At 40.2% G+C, this 18,378-nt stretch overlaps 1 protein-coding gene across 2 annotated transcripts in view; it reads left to right on the top strand.

Annotated features, from left to right (window-relative positions):
• PLA2G4E (phospholipase A2 group IVE) overlaps positions 1-18,378 on the top strand; it is a 144,903-nt gene that overhangs the window by 67,773 nt on the left and 58,752 nt on the right. For both annotated transcript variants that reach the window (XM_007472412.3, XM_016428486.2), the window contains exons 2-3: positions 2,231-2,303; positions 16,983-17,119. In XM_007472412.3, the coding sequence (XP_007472474.2) occupies positions 2,231-2,303; positions 16,983-17,119 (210 nt within the window). The remainder of the gene's footprint in view (positions 1-2,230; positions 2,304-16,982; positions 17,120-18,378) is intronic.

Here is an 18,378-nt window from a genome sequence, read left to right as displayed (position 1 = left end):
GTCAAAAAGAGAGAGAGCCTCAACACCCACTGACTTTATCCTCTGGCTAGAGGAAGTACATAATGACAGGAAGTCAGTGGGCTCCCGGGAAATGTAATTCTTTTTTAGGGTAACATTTTCTTTTTTTTTTAAAGCCAAAAGGATACAGGTTTATTGAGAGAGGGTCAGTCTCTGGTTAGCAACTGAAGACCCCAAGCCTTATGAATGGCTTCCTTATATACCCAAAAACTTATACTAAAGGTACAATAATTTTATCAGATGATTATAGTTTCCCAAGAATCCAATAAAATCAGATAACATGTGTGTGTTTGCACTACAATTTTACACAATAGTGCAAAGGGAGAAGTAACAGAAAATTTTAAGTCTGCTGTGTGATTCTTCTTAGAAATGATTCTTTCAGAATTGATTATTTTTAAAGAAATATTTAATACTGTAACTGAATATTTATTTAGGGTAACATTTTCAATTACACCATTATACCAAAAGACAAGTCAGGTTTTATGGGGAATGGTCAGCAGGAGTAAGACATGGGAGGATGAGTTCATCTTTGGACAGCTTGAGGTCCTGGCTAGACCATTAGCAGAAATGTTCTCTGGGATTAAGGTACTAGATAGAACCTTTAAAAATGGGATACATAATGGGACAATTTGGAGGGACTTAGGGCAAAGAATGCTCTCTGCCTCCAGAGAAAGAACTGATGGAGTCAGAAAGCAGATGAAAATATCAATTTTTCAAATTTCAAATCTCAAAAACAAAACAATTTTTCAATTGTTTATTTGGGATTTTGTTTGGGGGTTTTGGTTTTATATGATTATTCGCTTACAAAAATGAACAAAATGGAAATATATTTTACATGAAAATACATGTATAGCACCCCAAAGTGAATAAATTAAATTGGGATATGTCACCTAGGTGGTTCAGTTGATAGAGAACCAGACCTGGAGATGGGAAATTCTGACATCAAATCTAACCTCAGACTGTGTGACCCTGGGCAAGTCATTTAACTCCAATTGCTTAGCCCTTACTGCTCTTCTGTCTTGGAACTAATGCTTAGTATTAATGCTAAGACATAAGGAAAGGGTTTTAAAGAAAAAGAAGAGGATATATATATATAGGCAAAGAGAAATTAATCAAATCTGGACATGGCTAAGAAGTAAGTATTCTTGAGATAGGGAGAGGGATGTGCCCTCATTCCTGATTCCTTAAGAAGATTCATGTGCCACTGGCAGAAAATCATTGAAAATAATTAGATGTTGTCTCTTTATTTGGAAGAGAATTAGGATCCTCCAATATGAGGTCTGGGTAGATATCTCATAGCGAGAGGAGTCAAGAATGCCTCAATAATGATAACTCTCATTTATGAAGGGACTTTCAGTTAGCAGAACACTTTCCTCAGGGCTTTGTGAAGTAGATAACCTGAATGGTAGTATTCTTATTTTACAGAGAAAGAAATTTAATCAGTAGAGTGTAAGCTTCTTGAGGGCAGGGTTTGGGTTTTTTTTTTCTTTTGAGATTTTTATCTTCATGTCTTCCTCCAGAGCCCAGCACCATTCCTTGCACATCAGTGAGTTATTGAGAAATGATTGTTGACTTGAATTTATTTTAGTAATAATGATAACAATAACAATAATACCATCATCACAAATGTTTATGTAGTGCTTTCAGTTTGCCACACACTTTGACAAAATTTATCTCATTTAATCTTCACCATAGCCTTGGAAGTTGTCATTGTGTCATTTCTTGTGTTCATCTCTTCCTGATCCCATTTGGAGTTTTCTTGCCAAAAATACTGGAGTAATTTGTCATTTCCTTTTCCAGATCATTTGATAGATGAGGAAACTGAGGCAAACAGTTAAATGAATTTCCCAAAGACCATAGCATGCCAAAACTGTCCATGGGGAATTCTTAGAAAAGACACTGGAGTCACTTGCCTTTGCCTTCTCCAGTTCATTTTACAGATGAAGAAATGTAGGCAAATAAGGTTAAGTGACTTGCCCAAAGTCACACAGCTAGGAAGTATCTGAGGCCAGATTTCAACTTATGAAAACGAATCTCCCTGATTCCAAGTCTAGGGCTCTATCCACTGTGCCACCAAGCTTTGAAGTAGAAATTATTATTGTCCCCAAGGATGGTACATTATTAGGGGAAAAAACCACATCTATCCCATGTCAGTGCCCTAAAGTAGTTACAGCTCTTTTCATATTATGTTTGATCTCTTCTCCTTCTACAGGCCCTGTTGTTTCCCTGCCATCTGCTCTCAGTGAAGATCATTCGCATGAGAAATGTCCGTCAGGCTGATGTGTGTGAGTGTCCCCTTCATTGACTCCTACTTATGAGAGATCCATATGGTCAGACGTAGCTCAGACAGGTCCTGACTAGAGAAAGGTAGGGATGTTGACACAGGTGTTTTACCTGGTCCACATTCCAGTAACACTGAAGGTTCATGGTTTATTCTCCCTCATCCCCACCCCCCCCCAGAGGAAACAGGGAATACTTGCCTCCAGATCTCCATCTTCTAATTCATAGACTATTAGGGCTGACTGGGATGTTAGAGATCATTCAGTCCAACCCTTTGATCTCACACATCAGAGCGAGTAAATAGCAGCACGGGGATTTGAACTCAAGTTTCTTGAAAGCAAGTCTAGGACCCCTTCTATTTTGCCTCATGGTCTCTGAGCTCCCTCACTTTCCTGTCCACATTCCTACCCGCTACCACTTCAGCACTTGTACCTAGAAAACCTTCCAATTCAAGGACATTTCCATGAACATGAGCTTCTCAGAGTACTGAGAACCATTGCTAAGGCATTCCCATTTTCTGGCTCTCTGGAGGGAAGCTGAGGCTTCTAGGCAGCAGCTCTCAGAAAAATCTGTGTGGTCCCAAGAATTCAGGTTTTACAAGGCTCTGCTGCCCAGGAACCAGTTGTTGGAAGCTCTCCCATCAGTCGGTCAACAAACATTTATTAGGCCTAGAATGTGCCAAGTTCTCTGTTAAACATCAGTGACACAAAGAAAGGCAACCCTCTCCTTCCCCCCCAAAATCAAAACAACCCCAAGCCATCTCCAGCTCCCAAGGAGCTAATGATCTAATGGAGGAGACAATCAGAAAACAGCCATGTAGGAATAACATACATAAAGCTATATAATTACCTATACCCACAATAAGATGAGAGTAACCTCAAAATGTCACTAAAAGTTAAGGTGCATGGGAGGAGCTGCCTGCAGAAAGTGTGATGAGCTGGGGCTTGAAGGAAGCCAGGGAAGCTGGGAGGTAGAGATGCAGAAAGAAAAGATTCCAGGCATGGGAGGCCATCAGTGAAAGTGTGTGGCAGGCCAAGTGTCCACTTTAGGAACAGCAAGGACTGGCCAGTACCCTGGATCAGAGAGGATGGAGAAAGGCGTAAGGCATAAGAAGACTTGATAGGTGTATGGGAACAGGAGGAGAGGGAGATCAGGTTATGAAGGGCTTTGAATGCCCAACAGAGGATTTTATATTTGATCATGAAGGTAATAGTGAGCCACTAGAATTTATTGATTAGGGAGGTGATCTGGTAAGACCTGCATATTAGAAAGATTAATTCAATAGCTGAATGGAGGATGGATTGGAGTGGGGAGAGACTTGAAGCACAGAGACCAGCCAGGCTTTGCAAATAGTCTAGGCACAAGGGGCAGGTAGATAGCTCAGTGGATAGAGAGCCAGGCTAGGAGATGGGAAGTCATGGGTTCAAATCTGGCCTCAGACACTTGTTAACTGTGTGACCGTGGTCAAGTCACTGAACCCTCATTGCCTAGCCCTTACTGTTCTTCTGCCTTGGAACCAATACCTGGTGTTAATTCTAAGACAGAAGGTAAAATAGTCTAGAGGGACAGTTAAGTAGCTCAGTGGATAGAGTCTGGAGAGGTCCTGGGTTTAAAACTGACCTCAGACACTTGCTATCTGTGTGTCCTTGGGCAAGTCACTTAATATCAACTGCCTAGCCCTTACTGCTCTTCTGCCTTGATACCAATATTTATTCTCAATTCTAAGTTTGAAGGTAAGGGTTAAAAAAATATGGTCTAGGCATGGGGTGATAAGGATTTGTACCAGGGTGGTGACAATGTCAGAGGAGAAAGGGAATGTATAAGAGTGATGTTGTGAAGGTGGACATGATAGGAACTGACTACTGATTGGATATGGGGGCTAAGAGGATTAAGGTTGGGAACAAATCCAATGCTCAGTCCTGAGTAAATATTCTTCTGCCACCACATGCTACATTTGAGGGTAGAAAGCACCAGGATTTTTGCCCCTTTGGGGGGCAGTAAATGCCCATTTGGGGGGGGCAGGACTGGGACCAGAGTTCTGCAGGTAAGGTTGGGGAAAATAATAAGAGGAAATGCAAAGGTAGAAGTAAGAAGAGTGTTTCCTGAATATAAGGGCAAGGGAAAAAATAAGAATCACAGTCACAGTCACAGTGTGGGGTCAGAAGGGACGCATGCTGGTGGCAATGGGTTTGAGTTTAATGCAAACTGGTAGATCTCTTAAAGGTAAAAACCATAAGAATTACAAACAATCCCCATGAGAAAGGTCCATGGGAAAGTGTAACAAGAATGTAGATAGTGCAGCTGGTAGGATAGTGGTTGGGGCAAGATAATGGCTCCAGGAATCATCAGAGGTTCATGGAATGGTTAGCATTATTGTTATGGGAAACTAAAAGAAGGAGGAGGCAAGGGCACTTGGACCCATTCTTAGACCATGAGAATTCCATCTTTGAGGAGGGCTCTCAGATCTTTATCTAAGATAAACCCAGAGTTATCAACCTCTGACAATTTTGGTCTCTATCTTCATGGGATAAATTTATTGTTATTACATTTTTTGGGACCTTGTCCTCTTTGGAAAGAAGGAGCTCCCTACCACAGGTTGCTGGGTTCATAGACCATAGTTCTCAAGGCCATCTCTTTTTTAATGGAGGGGAGAGAAGAGGACTTTGTGGATGAAGAGGAGGTATTTCTGGTAAAAGAGAAGCAGGGCCATCTTCCTCCTTCACCTGCCCCAACTCATCCTCTTTCTTTGTTTCTGTTGTTGAGTCATTTTTCATTCGTGCCTGACTCTTTGTGAGCCCATTTGGGGTTTTCTTGGCAAAGATACTGGAGGGGTTGGCTAATTCCTGCTGACTTAGGACATCTAAAGGATATGTTGAAGCCTTGCCTCTGCATTCCATGTAGTGTCCTCACCACCTCCTATTCTGAAGAGGAGATCCCTTGCATCAATTCCTTATGGGGAATGTGGATGTCACACCACACAAGTGATCATCTAAGTCTGACTCTAGGTCAACAGCTCCTCCCCAGAAGCATCTAACTAACCTATCTTGATATCCTCATTGAGGAAAAAAAAAAGTCCTCTCCTTTTCTGTTAACAAGTATTCATTGCAAGGGGAGGGGAGGGGGGAAGGAAACAGCTAGATAGCACAATGGATAGACCCCCAGAACTGGAGTAAGGAGGACTTGGGTTCAAATCTGGTCTCAGACACTTCCTAGCTGGGCATGTCACTTAACCCTAATTGCCTAGCTAGCTTTGCTGTTCTTCTGTCTTAGAAATGATACTAAGATAGAAAGCAAGGGTTTAAAAAAAATAACTTTACCCAGCACTGTCCTAGAATTCTGGCCTTGGAATAAGGAAGATGTGGGTTCAAATGCAACCTCTAATTCTTCCCTAGTAATGTTTGACCCTGGGCAAGTCATTTAATTTCTTAAAATCTCAGTTTCTTCCATTGTGAAATAAAGGAATTGGACTAGATGACCTGAAGATGAGAAACAATGATTCTTTGGTCTTTCTATCATATTGTACCAATTTGTATTCATTAAATGAATGAAAAAAAATGTATAAAGCAATAAAAATTGAAAAAATATTAAAAAGAGTCCTAGGTGAGGAGACATTATGGTATGATCCAGTGATACCAGCTTCCTTGGAGTTCCTCAAACTAGCCACCATTTTCACTTGCTTCGTCCTCTTGCCTGAAATTCTTCTTTCCCTCATCTTTCTTCAATTCCTTAGCTTCTTTTGAGTCTCAGTTAAAATTCCACTTTCTGCAGAAGTCTTTCCAGATCTAGCTTAAAGTTAGGGCCTTCCCTTTGTTGACTATCTCCTATTTATCTTGGGTATGTCTTGTTTCTACATCATTCTTGGCATGTTTTCTCCATGTGAACTCCTTGAGAACAGGGTCTGTCTTGGGCCTTTCTTTGTATCCCCAGGGCTTAGAACATCTCTTGGAATATAGAGTAGGTACTTAATAAATCTAATTGACTGATTGTCTTAAGGACAGGAAACAATTAGAGAAGAGGAGAACAATATAGAATTATGGAAGTCAATCCAATAATTCATATTGGACTTCATACATCAAAGTATATGTGCTCTAGGAATTTCAGTAAGTGAGAAATGTGTTTGTTCACTTTTCAACATGAGCATTTACACCCCAGAAATCAGAGCACACAATCAGACTGTGTTTATGGTTTTGCTGATTGCCTAGATCTAAGAAAGTTTGGGAGGAAATATTAATGTTGCAGGTTTCATTTTTTCATCATTTTCATTGGTAAGCTATAACTCTACAGGTTCATATTTAGGAGAAGTGAGCTGATGAAAGGAGTGTTCAAATGCAGTTTAGTTGGTGTTCAGAATGAATTGAAGAGAGAAATTAGAGGCAAGAAAAACAGCTCAAAGGCTGATCTAATAATCCAGGCATGAGATGGTGAGGGTCCACTGAATTAACTAGGGACAAAGGAACAGAGATGAGAGGAAAGCGGGAATAAAACATGTCGTGCCCCCGGGTTCTTCCTGGGGGTGAGGCTGCCCAAACCAGAGCCAACAAAAGCTGTTATGGGCAAATTACAGGCTTAATTCATCTGTCAGGGAAGAGAGGCATGAAAGGAATAGTGTTTCAGGGAGGCTTGTGGTTAGCAGACCAGTTGGCCACAGGTTTATAGGCCTGCCTCATCCCATAAACAGCATGTGGGGAGGCAACAGTTAAAATGAGTAATGCGAGTGTCTATCTCTTTGATGGAAAGCAGGAAGAAGGTATTTTTATTGAATTCACATTTATAATAAAAATAAACATTTATTATGATCGTTCTGTCACTTTTCAGTCATATCTGACTCTTCATGACCCTATTTGGGGTTTTCTTGGCAAAGATACTAAAGTGGCTTGCCATTTCCTTCTCCAGCTCATTTGACAGATGAGAAAACTGAGACACACAACTTTAAGTGACTTGCCCAGGGTCACACAGTAAGTATCTGAGGCCAGATTTGAACTCAGAAGATGTCTTCTTGAATCTAGGCCAAATACTCTAACCACTGTACCACCTACCTGCCCCTAAAACATTTATTAAGCACCTATTAGGTGCCAGGCAGTGGTCAAAGACTTTACCCTTCCCTCACTGCAGATTTTGCAGATGCCAAGTGGCAGGATTATGGATTTATAGCTAGGAGTGACTTTATTTATTTAAACTAACCTTTTCCCCCCCTTTCTAAATTTAGAATATTTTTGCATGGTTATATGATTCGTGATTCTCACCTCCTGTTTTTTCTTCCCCCTTCCCAAATCCAACAAGAAGTTCCACTGGATTATAGATGTATCATTGTTTGAAACCTATTTCCATGTTATTCATATCAATCTTTTGATTTCAAAACTCCAATCATATCCCTGTCACACTACATGATCAATCACATATTTTTCTGATGCATTTCCATTTCTACAGTTCTTTCTCTAAATGTTGATAGCGTTCTTTCTCATAAATTCCTATGGATTGTCCTGGCTCATTGCATTGCTGCTGATAGAGAAGTCCATTACATTTGATTGTACCACAGTGTATCCGTCTCTGTGTACAATGTTCTCCTGGTTCTGCTCCTTTCACTCTATAGCAGTTCCTGGAGGTTGTTCCAGTTCACATGGAATCCCTCCAGTTCATTATTCCTTATAGCACAATAGTATTCCATCACCAACAGATACCACAATTTGTTCGGCCATTCCCCAACTGAATGGCAGCCCCTCATTTTCCAGGTTTTTGCCACCACAAACACAGCTATAAATATTTTTGTACAAGTCTTTTTCCATATGATCTCTTTGGGGTATAGCAGTGCTATGGCTGGATCAAAGGACAGGCAGTCTTTTAAAGCCCTTTGCATTCAATTCCAAATTGCCCTCCTAAATTCTAACCTTGTCTTAGAACCCTACTATTGATTCCAAGACAGAAGGGCAGTAAGGACTAGGCAACTAAAGTTAAATCATTTGCCCAGGGTCACACAGCTAGGAAGTATCCCAAGGCCAGATTTGAACCTAGGAACTCCTGTTTCCAGGCCTGCCTTTCTAGTGACTGCACCACCTCACTACCTTATCCCACAGGAGTATTTTTAAAGGTCATCTCATCTTAGTTCTCTTATTTCATAGTCACAAGAGGCTGACGGATTTTTCCAAGGTCTCATAGTTAGTAAATAGCAAAGGCAGGATTTGAATCCAGGTTCCTTTGATTCATTTCCTGTTCCATGACTCTTGCTATTGCATCAGTCTGCACCCTGATTCTTGTATACCTGGTCTGTGATTTGATTTTATCTTTCTTCCTTCAAGTACTTGCAGCAGAGCCTCTTATTAACTGAGGAATCTGCCTTTCCCATCTCACACTGCATGCCACAACAAATAGGAATCCCACATTTGGCACTTCCTTCCTTGGAGTTGGAATGGGGACAGTGGCACTCAGAAAGCCTTGAAATGCTAATACTGAAATTACCAAGTGCTGTGTGTGTTGTGAGAACTCTCCCTGTGCAGAGGCAGCAAAGCCTTTACAGAGTTACCTGAGGCTCAGAGCTCACAGAAACCAAGTGACTGGACAGAGGTAACAGAGCTGGTTAGTGTCCTGTCTAGTGCTCTGCCCCACCGCTGGGCTCCCTCTCTTGAGGTGCTAATGTGTTTTCAGTGTGTACTCTAATGTGATGGTGTCAAACTCAGATAGAAACAGATCCCTGATGATCATTTTAACTAGAAAACCATGTATTTTTATTTAGTTTGTTAAATATTTCCCAGTTACCTTTTTAAAAAAACCCTCACCTTCTGTCTTAGAATCAAGACTGCGTATTGGTTTCAAGGCAGAAGAGGGATCAGGGCTAGGAGTTAAGTGACTTGCACAGGGTCACACAGCTAGGAAATATTTGAGGTCACATTTGAACCCAGAGCCTCTGGTCTCTAGGTCACTGAGCCATCCAGATGCCCCTTCTCAATTATGTTTTAATCTGATTCAGTTTGTATTCAGGAGTTTAGGGGTGGGGTATAAGTTTGATATCTCTACTCTAAATCAGTAATTCTCAGACTTTGATTGTGAGTATTCCTTATTCTAAAAAATTATTGAGAACCATTTATACTCTTTTTAAAAACTCTTATCTTCTGTCTTTGTATCAATTCTAAGCCAGAAGAGTAGCAAGGGGGAGGCAATTGGGGTTTAGGGACTTGCCCAGTCCCCATCCCAAAGGCACACATGACTGAACCTTAAATGTGTCAGCCAAAGTAGCTCCCTGTAGAGGTCTTTTATAAAACTACTGATCACACAGCTAGGATATGTCTGAACCCAGATTTGAACCCTGATTCTCCTCACTCCAGACCTGGTGCTTTATCCATTGTGCTATCTAGCTGCTGCACCTTTACACACTTAAAAATTATTGAAAACCCCAAGAATTTTTCCTTACATGGGTTATATCTACTAATATTTAACATATTAGTTTATTAAGTATTACTAATACTTAATTTTAGTTATTAAAATGGATAAATTTTTAAATGTTTTCTTTTAAAAATAATGAACTCATTATGTATTAACATCATTTTTTGCAATGAAGATACTTTTTTTAAAAAGATATTTTATGTTCCCAATCACATGTAATAAGAATTTTCCACATACATTTGCTGAAGTTATAAGATCCAGATTTCTTCTCTTCCTTCCTTTCCTCCCCCCATCCTGTAAATAGTAAGTAATTTGATATGGATTATACATAGCATAACATTTTAAATGAAAAATAGTTACATTTTCTAAAACAAAAATTCAAAATGAGAAGTGGCATTGATTTCCATATTTTTGCAGATTTCTTTAATGTTTGCCTTAATACAATACAATTAAATTCTCCTATCTGTTCCTGTATTCCAGTGAGAGTGAACCTTTTAGAGACCAGGTTCTGCACTCCCTCACACCCCAACCTTACCCTAAACAGAGGAGGGAGGAAGTATTCCCATTAAGCTGCTGGGCAGAGGGGCAGGCAAAGTGAAAAAATGTCCTCAGATGCAGTGGAGAGGGGTAAGGAAGCAGTTCAGCTGAGTCCCTCTGGCTTCCTAGTAATGAACTCTGGTGGGGGATGGTGTGTGTCCCCAAAGAGAGGGCTCTGCATGCCATCTCTGGCACATGTGCCATAGGTTTGCCACTATGATTGTATTCAGTCTGTTGTGATTTATCGTTTTGGTTGAAGTATAAGAAAAAAATTTAGCCTCACACAGGTATGTAGTTGGAAAAAGAGAGAAGTGATTTGATAGGCAAATAATACCTTAGTGTTATGAAAATAATTTTGACTGAGGATCCTTGAAAAGGGCATCAGGGACTCCCAGGAGTACATAGGCTACACTTCAAGAATTGCTGCTCAAAGCTAAAGTGTTCTTAAACCAAGGTCCAAGGACTTATGGGTAAATTCCAGGAAAGGTTCATGAACTTATATGAAAAAAAATTACATCTTTAGTTTCTTTAACTGAAATGTAACCTCTTTCCTTCAGTTATTTAAAATAAGAAGGGGCTCATAAACTCCACAAATTGCCAAAGGGTCTGTGGGGCAAAACATGTTAAGCATACCTTTTTTAAACCTGTTATGACTGTCTCTCCCTTCCTACCTTCCTGGGAGATGAGAAACTACCAGTAGCTAGTGTGGGGTGGTATGTGTGGAAAAATAGGAAAGACTTCATGTAGAAGGAGGGACCTGACCTTAGCCATGAAGAATCCTAGAAATTCTAAGTTGTGGAGATAAGGAGGGAATGCACTCCAAGCATGGGTGATGGCTGGTGCAAAAACATAGTGATGGGAGCTGGAGTGTTATGTATGAGACCCAGTGAGAAGGCTGGTTTGACTGAACCATAGTGTGCGAGAAAGGGAGTAACATGTAATAATGCTGGAAAGGTAGATTGAGCCAAGGTTGTAATGGGCTTTAAAATGTCAGAGGAGTTTATATTTTATCCTGTAAGACCTTGAGGAGAACTCCTCCTCATGTTCAGATGAAATCATTGTATTCAGGGCTGGGTCAGCCACCCTGTCAACATGTTTGACTTCTTCCTTGGGAAAACCATCCTTGAATCAAGTATAGAATGAGTTGCCTCTGACTATAATACCCAATTGCTGAATCACTCTCTACTACCCACTTCCAGGAAAGAAAGCTCATTCTGATGACCTATCCTTGAGTAGTCAAGTGATGAGAAAAAAGATTTGCAAACTGAGTATTGTCTTAGAGTATTTCCCCCTTTCAAGGTGAAGTCATCCTTGTTTGGTACTCTACTGTCATCTTCCACCATCTTCCTCATCATTAGCATCAGTGTCTAGTCCCAGAATTTCACAGATTCAGAGCTAGAAGGGGCCCCAGAAGTCATCTTGTCTAACTCATTCATTTTTAAAGATGAGGAAGCCTAAGTTAAGAGGGGCAAAGTGATATCTTGCCCCAAGGCACGGAGGTATCAATAGCAAAGTTTAGGATTATTGTAAAGATTAAAATTTAGGGAAGACTGAGGCAGGTAGAAATTAGTTTCTCTCTGAAAGGAGTATTATATTTTTTAGAGGTTTATTGAAGATTGAGAATTTAAGAATATACAAGTAAGAAAAAACACGTGCCTAGGCCAGAGGCCTAGACAAGACCTCACCTACATTATGGAAAGAGCCACGTTTGCCCCAAAACGGAAGTCCAAGAGAGCTCAAAAGCCTTTGCAATCAGCTTAAATACCTTCTTGATCTCACCCACCTCCAAATTCCGTAAGATTACAAAGCATTTTGGGGAAGTGGAGCAAGGGCTTGTGGGGATTGAAGTCCAGAGTTCAAATCTCAATTTTATATTATGAATCTCAGTCTTCTCACTTTGGACCCATCAATTTTTCCACTGAAACAACAGAATGTCAGAGGAGGAAGGAACCTCAGAATTCATCCAATCTAACCTATACTTGAACAAGAATATACTATTTACTTATAGTATATTATATTTTTATATAATGTATAATATACAGATGATATATTATTATATATTATATACTCATAATGTATTATAATACAGATAGTGTTTAGAGGGCAAGGACTGTCTTTTGTCTTTGTTTTGTATCTCCAAAACTTACCATAGTGCCTAGCAGATAGCAGGAGCTTAATAAATGTTAATTGGCTGACTGAGGACCCTGACCATTGCCTTAACCGTCCCTCTTCTTGTGATCAAGGCATTTACAATAGGCTCTTCTCCAAGCAAAATCTCAGACTCCTGGCTATCTTCCTCTCCTTTTTAGATCCAAAGAAGGTTTAAACATTTCCTCAAACCAGTCTTCTGTTGATGTCAGTGTACTATTCCTATCTCTAGTAAATTCCTACTGAGGGCCTTTGCTTGAGTCTATTATTGGGGAAGCAGGTTCAGGTGGTGGTGATTGGATCTATGATTTGATTAATAGAACATTATCCCAAGGATGAAATTCTCTCTTACCAATACACATCAGCCACTGTTCTGAAACTTATAGTATTAAAGAGTCCCCAAGACACTAATTGGTCCAGTGATTTGCCAAGTATCACATAACCAGTTGGAACCTGACAGGTCTTCTTGAATCTGAGGTCAGCTGTCTATTGGTGAGGCCACATTGCTCCTCTTACACTCTTATAGGTGATAACAACAAAAAAATGTTTTTTGTGTTGATCTGATTATTGTTGAGGGTTGTGAATTAGCATTTGTATATACATGATCAATTCAACAAACATTTATTAATTGTCTAGTGTGTCTAAGGCATTAGGTGAGATGCTCAAGGTACAAAGGCAAAATTAAAATCAATCTCTGCCTTTGAGAAGCTTAGATTTTTTTTTAAGGAGGGTGAATCAGATGCCAGAAGTCTACCAATAAGTGAATATGAGATCTGTGCAAAATAATTTCAAGGAGCGACCATTGCCAATTGGGAAGATCAAGAAAGGTGTCACAGAGGAGATGATTTCTATGCTGTGCTTTGAAGGAAGGTTATTATGGGATGTTCCAAATTGTACTCCCAGTGAGATGTAGATTTTACTTTTTCTGTTCTATTCCAATTCAGAAATATTATGTTAAGATGTTTGGTTATGTTATATTAATATATTCCATTCTCTTCCAATTCAGAGATTTGTAATGTAACTATCCCTTAAAACCCATTCCCTGTGGGATTAACTAGATCCATTCTTCCTAAGACCATCTTGGTCTGGACATTGTTATATATAGAAATATTTCCTAAATTCTGGGATATCATAATTTAAGAACTTTTCCTTCCGTAAAGAAACGTTCATGTGGAGTGTGGGTTTGTTTTTTCCCCTCCCAAAAACAGCTTCAGGGAATTTTCCAGTTTTAAAATTAAAACTTATTCTTTAGTATGGAATGATCTCATTAGGCTACTCCCATTTGAGATTAAAATCCATTCTCTTCCATAACATGTTGAATGAAATTCTGCCATCCCAACACTGGATTCTAATAGAGCAGAGCTCTAATAGAGCATATAAGGATATATGAAATATGGGTCAGGAAATAGAGGTCAGATTGCATCTGATCAGAGAACATCTAACTTAGTTGTGCAAGCAGTATCTTTATTTAAGGAAAGACACTTCCCTGTTCCAGTGATCATACAGAATTCCATCAGTGACAGAGTTCTTAGATATTTCCTGCTGCTGTTACTGCTGATTTTGTGTGTGTGTGTGTGTGTGTGTGTGTGTGTGTGTGTGTGTGTTTTAAATCTTTATGTTCCATCTTGGAATCATCTATGCTATGTATTGGTTCTAGGCAGAATACAGTAAGGCAATGGAGGTTAAGTGACTTGCCCAGGGTCACACAGCTAGGAAATGTCTGAAGACCTCTTGTCTCCAGGTCTGACTCTCTATCCACTGGGCCACCTAGCTGTTCCATTGTTGCTTCTGTGGTGTGGTTGAAGCATGTTGAATTAGTTTAATATCTACTGAGGCCGTCAGGTACTTTGGAGTTTAATATCGTGACTCAGTATTGTGAGTCATAAGACATCCTTTTTTCTTTTTTGCAATATACTGTTCACTAGGTAATTCAGAATTAGGTCTGATTCTTGAGCATAGTCAACTCCCAACACTGTGAATCAGGACAGATCTGTTTCTGAAGTGTCGGATCTTTCCCCTTTCCCCACCTCAGTAGTTTCTCTTTTCTCTTCTTCCTATTGTCCTTCTCTCCATTCTTTTCCCCCCACTATTTTTCTCCCTTTCCCCAAAGGATAAGAAAATTAGCTCTCAGGAACGAATCTGATTTTTTTTTTAAATCTACACAGGAAAGAATATGTGTTCTGCATGGGTAGGTGATGGTAGTTGTAATACATAGCCACAGACTCTATCCTTACACTCAGGAAATTCCATGGTTTTGAATCTCTCTGTCCAGGTACTACAAATCTAACCCTTCACAACCCAACTCTGGAAGGGATAGAATTGATACACTTTGAGTCAGGAAGACAGACTTATGTTCAAATCCTGCTTCAGATACTTTCATTCATTCATTTGGTAAATATTTACTAAACACCTACTATGTGTCAGGCACTGTTCCACATCCTGAGAATACAAAAAGAGGCAAAAGACAGTCCCTGGTCTCAAAGAGATTACAATTCAATGGAAGAGGGGGAAAAAATGCAAACCACCCTATGCAAAGCAAGCTACATAGAGAATAAATTAACCGAAGGAAAGCAATGATTAAGAAAGGTCAAGGAAGGCTTCCTGTCAATGATAGAATTTTATTTGGGATGTAAAAGAAGCTGGAGAGGTTAGTAGCCCAACAGGAGGAGAGAGAGTGCTCCAGGCTTGGGGAACAGTCAGAGAAAATCTTGGGAGCCAGGAGGGTCTTGGTCATGGAACACCCAGGAGGACAGCACCTACTAGCTGTGGGATCTAGGGCTAGGTACTTTCACTGTTTAAGCCTCAGTTACCACATTTATAAAATGGGGATAATAATACCTTCCTCCCAGGATCAAATGAGATGATATTTGCAAATGCTTCACAGATCTTAAGGGACCATCCAAATGGTAGTTCTTATACTTCTCAGCCTATATCATGAGGAAGACTATTTTCTTATCCTAACTCCACTTTGCTTCCATTTCCAATCCAGACTATAGTTTTCTTTCCCAAGTGCTCTGGCCATTAAAGGAAATAAAGTCTTATTGGTCTAGATATGGAGGTCTTAGCCTTAATTCAGGCCAAATTGCACATTGCTGTTCTAGCATAATCATGGAATAGCTGAACAAAGAATGGCATGTGATTATAGTGCCAAAGAAGAAGAAAAATGAGATGATCACAAAACCCCCTCAGCAATAGTGTATGATGATTAACTGTTTATGGATTAACTAACATCAACAAGGCAAAGATCCAGGACAGCTCCAGGGGACTCATGACAAAAAAGGAATAGGCAGAGTCCAGATCCAGGGGAGCTGGTGCCTTACTTGTCTCTTGTGGCATCCCAGATATCCAAGCAGGATAAGTTTGCCAGCTGTCCCAAGGGAGGGAGAAAGTGATTCAGGCAGGGGTTTTTGTACTTTGCAGAATGGAGAATCACAGAATCTTTGGTGGAGGGTGAAATTTATAGTTAGGTATGTGGGAGACCAAAAAACAAACCACAGCTCTTTAAAGATTATCTCCAAGACCTTCCACAGAGTGTTAACCCTTTATCCCAAAGCATTGTGTCATTTTTGGCTCTTGCAGGCGCATCATTTGGAGAGGTTGGGGAAAGCAAAAAGTGAATGGATGGGTCATTTTTGTTGTTGTTAAAATGGGGATGGGGAGGCAAGAGGATGAGAATTCAATTCCAAGACCAGCAGCTTAAATTTAAAAAAAAAAAAAATATATATATATATATATATCCCTGGCAATATAAATGAACACTGCAAAAGAAAAAAATTGAATTTTTCTCTAATGTAAGCAATATGTCTTGTTTCACAACATGATGAATAGGAAAACATGTTATATGGTCATATATGTACAACCTATATTGTATTACCTGCTTTTGGGGGGGAGAGAAGAGTGGGAAGAAGGGCAAAAAGGAATGAGACATGTTTTTTTAACGCAGCTAATGTGAAAATTTGTTTCTCTTGGTTAAGCATATTTATTATAATTTATTACATATTTATAACAAATCATATATATCATATTATTATGCTACATATTATGTTGTTACACATAAAAAATAAAAATAAATGGTAAAAAAGTAAGCAAAGATTTATTCTGGATTTTGAACACTCATGTTGTCAATAAGTCATGGTTGTGCTATACCAGAGAGTGCACTGGAAACCCTAGATGAGCCTTCAGATCTTACAGATAACGATGGGGCAATAAAATTAGGGCTCATTTTCATGAAATTTCCTAACTGTTTCAGAAGAAAGTCAATCAGTCAAAAAGTATTTATTTATATAAAGTGCAGGGGCTACAGAAAAAATCCCAAAACAGTCCCTACGCTCAAGGAGATTCCATCCTAATGGGAGAGACAGCATGTAAGTGAATAAGGGTCCACTCTGTGAAAGGCTCTGAAGAGTTAATAAAGTCCTAGAAGTCTGTCAAGCAAACTTGAGACTGAGCTGGGTGTCTCTCTCTGCATGTGCAATTTTAGCTGTTTGGGTGGTGTGAGGAAGGTCATGATGGAAGGCTGAGGGGACCACCTGTCTTGAGTCAGCCTATTTTGGATTTCTTTTTTGCCTCTCTTGTCCCTGATGTCTCTCTCTTTCTCTCTCTCCCTTCCACTTCTTCTTCCACAGTGAGTCTGACAGATTGTTTTGTAAATCTCTGGCTCCCCACTGCCTCCCATGAGAAGTTAAGAACGAGGACTATCTCCAACTGCACCAACCCAGAATGGAATGAAACCTTCAACTTCCGGATCCAGAGCCAGGTTAAGGTAAAGTTCAGAAGACCCCTCCTGTCTAACCAGTCTTTCTGCCTCCTTTTTGGTCTCTTTGTTCACTTCTTTGGCTCTGTCCTTCTGCCATGTTAGTTTTTGGCCATTTAAAAATGTGTCTGGAGTACTCTTGACAGAGAAGTCATGCAGTACAGTAGAAAGGGTGCTGAGTCTATAGTGTGACAAGGAAATCACTTTAAAAGACTGATATATATTAATTTAAGGTCGCCAAAGAATTCAGCTATGTAATTCCTAAATGAAAACTCAAGTCAGCAGTCAACCTTTTATGGAGTTTTTAATTACAAACAGGAGGAAGAAAGGTATTAGAGAGAGAGAGAGAGAGAGAGAGAGAGAGAGAGAGAGAGAGAGAGAGAGAGAAAGGGGAGAGAAGAGAGAAGGGAATAGGGCTTAAATACCCCCTCTGTTTAGGCTGGGCCAAAAGGCCCAAGCCCTTAGATAGCTGAGGCAAAGAAAAGAGATCAGTCCCTATCACTCACGTGACCAAAATGGAGAAACAGTCTCAGGGGCCTCCACCTCCAGCCTCCTTCAGAGCAAGCTTCTCAGAGCACAACCTCTCAGAGCAAAACCTCTCCAACCACCCCTTCAGTCCACAGACCCCTCTATCTTTAAGGAAACCATCTCAGTTCCCTCCCCTCAGTTCTCACATCTACCAATCACTGTCCATGTCTTCCCTGTGCCAATGGTGGCTCTAGCTTAACCCAGGACCGCCCAGAGGTCTGCCCCTTTGCACATGTCTGTTGAAGGTCATATTCTCAAATAATTAAATTTTGATCTATGCTGCAGCCCTTCCTAAATCCTGTTAGGACTGAGTAGGGTGGAGATTTTTGGCCCAGCCCTTAGATAGCTGGGGCAAAGAAAAGAGATCAGTCCCTATTACTCACGTGACCAAAATGGAGAAACAGTCTCAGAGGCCTCTACCTTCAGCTTCCTTCAGAGCAAGCTTCTCAGAGCCCACACGAACCACACCGACCAACTACTCAGACCCCCTATCTTTAAGGAAACCATCCAAGTTCCTCCCCTCAGTTCTCCCATCTACCAATCACTGTTCATCAATTTCCCTGTGCCAATGGAGGCTCTAGCTTAACCCAGGACCGCCCAGAGGTTTCTGGCTTTTGCACATGTCTGTTGAAGGTCATATTTTCAAATGATTAAATCTTTGCTCCTTTGCTACAGCCCTTTCTAAATCCTGTTAACCTGAGTAGGGTAGAGATTGGAATAATTAAATTTTGATCTAGGCT

The sequence above is a fragment of the Monodelphis domestica genome, chromosome 1 (genome assembly GCF_027887165.1).
Source record: "Monodelphis domestica isolate mMonDom1 chromosome 1, mMonDom1.pri, whole genome shotgun sequence".
NCBI lineage: Eukaryota > Metazoa > Chordata > Mammalia > Didelphimorphia > Didelphidae > Monodelphis > Monodelphis domestica.
This window is presented reverse-complemented; position numbering and strand designations above follow the sequence as displayed.